This window comes from Trichechus manatus, unplaced genomic scaffold (genome assembly GCF_000243295.1).
Source record: "Trichechus manatus latirostris isolate Lorelei unplaced genomic scaffold, TriManLat1.0 scaffold00098, whole genome shotgun sequence".
NCBI lineage: Eukaryota > Metazoa > Chordata > Mammalia > Sirenia > Trichechidae > Trichechus > Trichechus manatus.
In genome coordinates this window covers 4567668-4575218 of record NW_004444034.1, presented here as the reverse complement: position 1 = coordinate 4575218, position 7551 = coordinate 4567668, and the positions used below count along the sequence as shown (strand labels likewise).

The 7551-nt window shown below is 37.3% G+C and overlaps 1 protein-coding gene across 1 annotated transcript; it reads left to right on the top strand.

Annotated features, from left to right (window-relative positions):
* The first annotated feature begins 1296 nt into the window (after positions 1–1296).
* FABP7 (fatty acid binding protein 7) lies at positions 1297–5613 on the top strand. Its single transcript, XM_004382726.1, has 4 exons — positions 1297–1463; positions 1882–2054; positions 2711–2812; positions 5563–5613. Exons 1-4 carry the CDS (start codon positions 1391–1393, stop codon positions 5611–5613), a joined length of 399 nt encoding a protein of 132 aa, XP_004382783.1. The 5' UTR covers positions 1297–1390.
* Positions 5614–7551: the final 1938 nt, after the last annotated feature.

Below are 7551 nucleotides of genomic sequence, written 5' to 3'. Positions count from 1 at the left end.
TACTTTACTTTGAGAAGACAGCTCTTTCCTAGTCGTATTTTGAGTGCCTTCAAGCCTGAGGGGCTCATCTTCTGGCACTATACCAGACAATGTTCCACTGCAATTCATAAGGTTCTCACTGGCCAATCTTTTAGAAGTAGATTTAAGGTCCTTCTTTCTAGTCTGTCTTATTCTGGATGCTGTACCGAAAACTGTTCACCATGGGTGACCCTGCCGGTGTTTGAAATACTGGTGGCATAGCTTTCAGTATCACAGCAACACGCAAGCCACCACAGTATGACATACTGACTGACACGTGGTGGTCATAAAATTAAAAGGTCCTATATTGCAGGTCTTTTATCCCACTGCCATCAAGTCGATTCAGACTCATAGAGACCCTGCAGGGCAGAACAGAACTGTCCCATATGGTTTCTGCAGGTCATTTAAAATCTTACTAAATGATGTTTTGTCTACTTTTCCCACATAGGTTCTACAATCTGCAGAAAAGGGGGGGGGGAGAACATTCTTTTCTTTAATTCTGTTTCTCATTAGTGGATACTAATTGTAGTCTTCCTTAGATCTTTTTTCCTTTTCAGCCTGCTTCTCACATTCTAGGAAAGGACAATGGTATCTTTAAATTCTCTCAATTTGTATTGGGAAGGGGGCCAAAAACAATTAGAGTCTCACTGATACCCAGTCAGAGTAAACTTTGAACAGTACAATTTAAGGAACTCATTTACACATCCTTGCCTTCTCCCATTTTCCCCAGTTTGGCATATTTTAGCTTGTGTTTTGCTCTCTCTGAGAGCAAATAAAATGAGAGAAGATAAAAGACACTGTTCAGGCTCTTTTGTCTGAAAAGTCTGGCATTTCAGTGATTTTTCTTTAAGGGGTTCCTCATTTGTAACCAGCTTTGCCACTAACGGAAATCAATCTGAATGTCCTATTGTGTATCTTTTTTCTTTCTTCACAGTCTGAAATTGCCTTTGCCAAGTTTTCGAGCTTGCATCTGAAAGACCCTTTCTCATTTTCCTGTTCCCTGCCTCCAGCTCCATTGAATTCCTGCAGAGTTTCCTCAGGCATAAGGGCTACAGTGTGAGGCATGGGAGGAACTCGACCTACTCCGCTGACCCAGTGGCCTGAGCTAATCACAAAGAGGATTGGATCCTCACTCAAGCCCTCCTTCCCATCCCCTCCAACTGTGCCAGCCTCCTGGAAAGAGAGAGACACTAGGATTGGTGGGTTTGCAATTCAAATCCTTGGCCCTTTGCCCACTTCTTTTCCAAATAAGAAGGCAGGAGCTACAGCTGAGGTGCAAAGGGGTCATCTTAGTTGCAGTGGCAATAATACAAGAAGACCCTCGCTGCTGTCTCTTATTCTTTTTCGAAGCTAAAGGGAGGAAAGGGCAAGAATGGTGGAGGCTTTCTGTGCTACCTGGAAGCTAACAGACAGTCAAAACTTTGATGAGTACATGAAGGCTCTAGGTAGGTAAAAATCAGAGGTACTGTTCTCTTCTTAATTTGCAGCTTCAGATACTTGCAGATCCTTTTTGTTACCCATCAGATTAGCAACAAAGACAGCTAATATTGCCATAATCAGAGGCTATGCATTTCTCACTGAATGGACTTCGAATGTGACTTGCCTGCTTTCTTGGCCGGGGCCAAGTAACGGAGCATTTGCTATTCTGTGGAGAATATGAGGCTTTTGTGTCTTTTTTGTTTCTACTTCAGTGTCCACTTATTTTTTGTGCTCAGTAGTTGTGTTGCATGATTAAGGTAGAAATCATGCCCTAATGAAACTTATACTTTAAAACCTCCACCCCATAATCAGGAAGCAGATTCCTGCTTTGTGATCTATTGTGGAAGTTGCAGCTGACTGTATTGCTTCCCTTTGCTGTTTTAGGTGTGAGCTTTGCAGTTAGGCAGGTGGGGAATGTGACTAAACCAACTGTGATCATCAGTCAGGAAGGGGACAAAGTGGTGATCAGGACTCAAAGCACATTCAAGAACACGGAGATTAGTTTCCATCTGGGAGAAGAGTTTGCTGAAACAACTGCAGATGACAGAAACTGTAAGGTAAGAAGGAAGATTTTTTCTCTCAGGTAGGGGTGAGGAGGAGGGAATGAAAGAGATTCTCTGTTTCTTTTTGTAGATGATGGGAAGTAGAGGATGTTGTTATTTCAATTCAGGGAAGAGGAAATCAAGATTAACATAGCATTCTAATGCACAAATGTCATGAACAATGGGTACTTGCTATAGCTCAAACCTTGAATCCATTTGTCTCTTACCATATGTTTTTCACGTTTTATATCAAATCTGTATTTCAGAAAGCATTTAATACTGTTCATTTGAAAGAAAGATTGGACTTTGTTTAATCTGTGTGAGAGCCTCAGATCAACTCAGTAAATAACTTGCTTTCTTTTAAGGCTTTTTTAGACCAGAATGGTGACTAGTCAGAAAGCAGCATATTAATTTGACTCAGGATTTTTATTTCTAACATATGAAATTTTTGCATCAAGATATATACATTTCAATCAAACTATCGCTTATTAGAGTTTATATAATAGTGAATTTAGAGCAACAGAGGGAATGGTACTAATACCATAATTAGTTGATTACAGTTTATCAATTATACAACTCTTACAAGAAAAAAATCACTAGTTATTTGACTTGGGTATCAGAAATCTGACTTGTATTTCTTGCCATATTCTGCATTTTGTTATTGATCTCAGTCTGTTGTAAGTCTGGATGGAGACAAACTCATTCATGTACAGAAATGGGATGGCAAAGAAACAAATTTTGTAAGAGAAGTTAAGGATGGCAAAATGGTTATGGTGAGTAATGGCAATTCTCCTTTCTTCCTTCCTTTTCATGCCCTCTCATCCATCCTTCTGCCTCTCTACTTCCCTCCCTCGCTTTCTTTCTCCCTCCCTTCCCTCCTTACTTTCTTAATAACGTTATTATCCCTAGTGAGGACCTTTAACCATATGTAAAAGAGGATAAAGAAAAAGTTCTAGCTTAATTATTTCCTTGGTTCTGCTTCACTTGTAGAAAGAGAGAATAATTCTAATTAGTGTAGTTAAAAGATAAAAAGTTGCAATTGATTGTTCCAACACTGAGTGTCAAAAAATTTTTTTTGGTAGGATTAGTGTTTTTATGTGCTGTTGACTCTGGCTCAATGAAATCTAAATATAAAATCAGTAATCATGAAAATATATAAAGATGACTGATGTTATTATAAGAGCATGAAGCTTGTTGAATCTCAGAAAAAATTACTTTATAGCTCCTGTAATAAATAATAAGAGATCCTTAAACATTTTATATTTTAATTGATAAAGGTTATACAAGTTCAATGCAGAAAATTTAGAATGTAACACAAAAGTATTATAAATAAGATTTAAAATTTTTCCTATAATCCCTCATCAGAAAGAATCAATTTAATGTTATTTCCTTCCAGTCTTTTGTCTATGCATAAGATGCCTTTTAAACATGTACAATCAGTACTAGGTATTATTGTTTTTGTATGCTGTTGAGTCGATTCTGACTCACAGTGATCCTATAGGACAAGGTAGAACTGCCCCATAGGATTTCTTAGACTGAAATCTTTATGCGAGCAGATCGCCAGGTCTTTCTTTATTGGAGCCACTAGTAGGTTTCAAACAGCTGAACTTTTGGTTAGCAGCTGAGCACTTAACCATTGCGCCACCAGGGCTCCTTCAATACTGGGTAGGCATGCAAAAATTAACAACAAAAAATAATGAAAAAATAATTTCCCTAATGAGAAATGGGAGTAGCATCACAAACGGGAAAAAATGTTACGCCTTGATCTAGCCTCTCTTAGAGACATTTTTTTAATGGCATTTTGATGACGTTGACATAGTGAAGTAGGTGAATTCATTTTTTTAGAATTGCTTTACGAATTCCTTCTAAGATAATACCAGAAAGAATTTTTTGTTTTGTTATTTAAGAAAACTGTTTTCTTTTCCATCCCTTGACTACTGCAGTCAGAGCCGTTCTATACCGAGGTATACAAAAAAACCCAACCCAACCCACTGTCTTCTAGTCCATTCCCACTCACAGCAACCCTATAGGACGGAGTAGAACTGCTCCATAGGGTTTCCAAGGCTGTAAATCTTTATGGAAGCAGACCGTCACATCTTTCTCTGGTGTAGCAGCTGGTGGGTTCAAGTCACCCATCTTTTGGTTGGCAGCTGAGCACTTTAACCACTGTGCCACGAGGGCTCCTACATTGAGATATAAAACCAAAAAACCTGTTGCTGTCAAATCGATTCCAATTCATGGCTTTCATGTTTGTACTTCTTTCATGTACGGAATTGGGAGCGGGGGGGCGAGTAGAGGGACAGTTTTCCTTTCATGTTAAAAGATATTTGCCCACACCCTGATGGGCAGTGGTTAAGAGTTTGGCTGCTAATCAAGAGGTCGGCAGTTCGAAGCCACCAGGCGCTCCTTGGAAAGTTTATGGGGGCAGTTCTACTCCGTCCTATAGGGTTGCTATGAGTTCGAATCGACTCAATGGCAACGGTTTGGTTTTTTGATAATTTAGATAATAAGTCTATGCTTCTATCTCAATTTTTCCTGAATATGGAAAAGCAAGTAGCTTAACTTTGGCATGTATGACTGTAATCAGGCAAAATCAAATTCAAACAAGGAAATTAAAACAATGGGCATATTACGCTCTTGAAAATAACATCAATGACTGAAAATATTGAGCCCTTAAAAAAAAAAAAACCCTTCATTTTGTAAAGTGGTTTTATAGCCATTCTTCAAGTTGGATTTGACATCAAAGTGATAGAGCCCATGGTTTACATTATACCAACTTAACCACCTAGGTTCACACAGGCTAAAACACGACAGCCAAAGCAATGAGAATATCTTCATACTTATCTCGTTGATTTTAGAACAAGTCATTTCATATACAATTAGCCCGAATGAGTTGGATTTTCTAGAGACTATTCACCATTTGGAGCCCTGGTGGAGCAGTGGTTAAAGAGCTCGACTGCTAACCAAAAGATCAGCAGTTCGAATCTACCAACAGCTGCTTGGAAACCCTATAGGGCAGTTCTACTCTGTCCTATAGGATCTCTATGGGTCAGAATCAACTCGATAGCAACAGGTTTGGTTTGGTTCGGTTTTTATTCAACATTTATCTAGATTATTAATTGAAATCTGTTATAAAAAGCTATTATAAATCTCATTCATTTTCAAAGACACAGCTGAGAAAATGATTCAGACATGCCAATCCTCACACCCAGTTTGCCCCTATTACCCTCACAATTTAAGGCGAAAGGAATTATTTTGACATAAATCCAGATTGCTAATCTCAGTTTTTGATTTGGACATGAACTATGCATGGGAGCCCTGACATGTATATATAAATAATGTATACCCTCAATAAGTACGAGTTTCTTCTCTTTTAGATTCTAAGAAACAGTTATGCAGTTTTTGGCATTTGTAAATTTCAATAGCTTTTCATAATACTTAAAACATAAATTTGATAAACTTTAAAAATTCAGCTACTGATATTCTTGTGTAGAAAGATTTTATTTTCCTTTGAATTTTTCAGACTCTTACTTTTGGTGATGTGGTTGCTGTTCGCCACTATGAGAAGGCATAGGAAGGTGATGGTTCCTGTCTGGGGCTGTTTTTTTCCCCCTACACTTTATCTGTTTACTAAATTCTCAGTGATATCCTGCTATTACAGTAAAGCTGTTCACTAATCAGAAGGTTATCCTTGGTACGGAAGTGGAAAATAGTGACTTAAAAACATGGTACTCCAAGCAACTAGTCCAGGTTTGATCTGCAAATTCATCATGTTTTATAATTTGCATTTAAAATTTTAAGTCACATTTTTTTCATAAAGAAGTGAATACATTCTATATTTTCTTTTGGAATGCATATCAAATTGGAATAAAAATATTACACATATGTGAAATGTTGTTGTTGTTTTTAATATTACTATTCTGGCTGGAAATTGTTTAATAGAGGGTTTTATGTAAAATAGCCATTCTTATAGAATAAAATAAGACTAGAAGATTTAGCTCCTAATTTAAAAAAGTAAGCAGAAGTCTAGGGAAATGTGGAAATGCCACTCTTTTTGGTTGAGACGTCTATGGAAAACTTGTGATGATTAAATTCATTTTGTCAGCATCCAAAGAAGCCTTGATATAGAGGGTTGGGCTAGAGAAATGAAGTCTAGCCATTAGAAACGGATAGTCTAAGGAAGCAAAATGATGTACTGCATTTTTCGCAGATAATACACCCATCACGTATAACACATGGCAATGACGAAATTAAGTAAAAATAGTTTTGGCATAGTGCATGAATTATTTGTGGAAAAATACAGTATATCAAAGTTTCTTATTTAATCGAAATGTCATATATTCAAAATTTCTTACTGAAAGGTAAATAGCAAAGGAAGTGAATTTTATCCTGGATTATGAAGGTATATCTCCAGACAGGTAAATTGAGTCAATAGGGGTGTTATAATGAAGTATACATAGAATATTCATTAAGACATTCAAATTCCTTTTTTTTTGGTGGGGGAGGGGGGATGGTGGTTGCAGCTGAGTTGACTAAACCAAAGTAAATGATTGTTGGTAACTGCCTAGGGTTTGAATTTGTAAAGTATGAACAGGTATTATTTTGTTATTAATTTGACTGCAACGAGTTATAGTTTACAAAGTACTTCTTACAAATTTTTCTCAACCTCACAATGTGATGCAAATAAGGGAGGTATTGTTATTTCTACTATACTGATGAGGAAACTGAAGATTAGAGATTTTTATCCATTCAAGAGCTCATGGCTAGTAAATAATACTGAGATGTCAACTGCAAACCCTTCAATCTTGCCCTTTATTTCCTCTCAAAAAATTAGTAGTTCAGATAACTCTTCTTCTGAAGCAAAAATGCAAGATTTTATTTCCCCTAATCATTTCTTGGAGCCCTGGTGGCACTGGGGTTAAGCGTTTGGCTGCCAACCAAAAGGTCAGCAGTTCGAATCCACCAGCAGCTCCTTGGAAACCTTGTGAGGCAGTTCTACTCTGTCTTACAAGGTTGCTATGAGTCAGAATCGACTTGACGGCAACGAGTTTGGTTTGGTTTTTGTCAATCATTTCTTAGGAAATGTTATCCTCTTGGAAAAAAACAAAGGTAAATATTTTCAGGGCAAATATACAATACTCATTTTTTGTCAGCTCAGTGATTTCAAGGTCTAGTTAACTTGTAAGTATGAGGAAACTTCCTTTAACTCACTGCAATCATACTATTAACTATTGAATTACTTCAACTGACCATATTGAAGAGCAGAAAAATCAAAAGTACAGCTATAGGATTTAACATCTGAACGAACAATTATTACTGTCAAGATTGTCTACCTAAGACTACCATTCCTAAAACTAGAGTTTATCTCTGTTGTAAAGCATGGAACAGTACGCAGATGCTTGCTGCAACTCTTCTGATAGCCAAAAGTAGAGGATTAGTTAACTCTTGGTGATTTCCGCATATTTCTTAATAGAGCCCTGGTAGAGCAATGGTTAAGCATCTTCGCTGCTAA

Bases quoted from the DNA above. Each gene is read 5' to 3' on its own strand.
- FABP7 (XM_004382726.1), top strand. From the start codon at position 1,391: ATGGTGGAGGCTTTCTGTGCTACCTGGAAGCTAACAGACAGTCAAAAC. The intron at 2,055-2,710 runs GTAAGAAGGAAG...TATTGATCTCAG, and splicing joins CAGATGACAGAAACTGTAAG to TCTGTTGTAAGTCTGGATGG. The intron at 2,813-5,562 runs GTGAGTAATGGC...TGAATTTTTCAG, and splicing joins AGGATGGCAAAATGGTTATG to ACTCTTACTTTTGGTGATGT.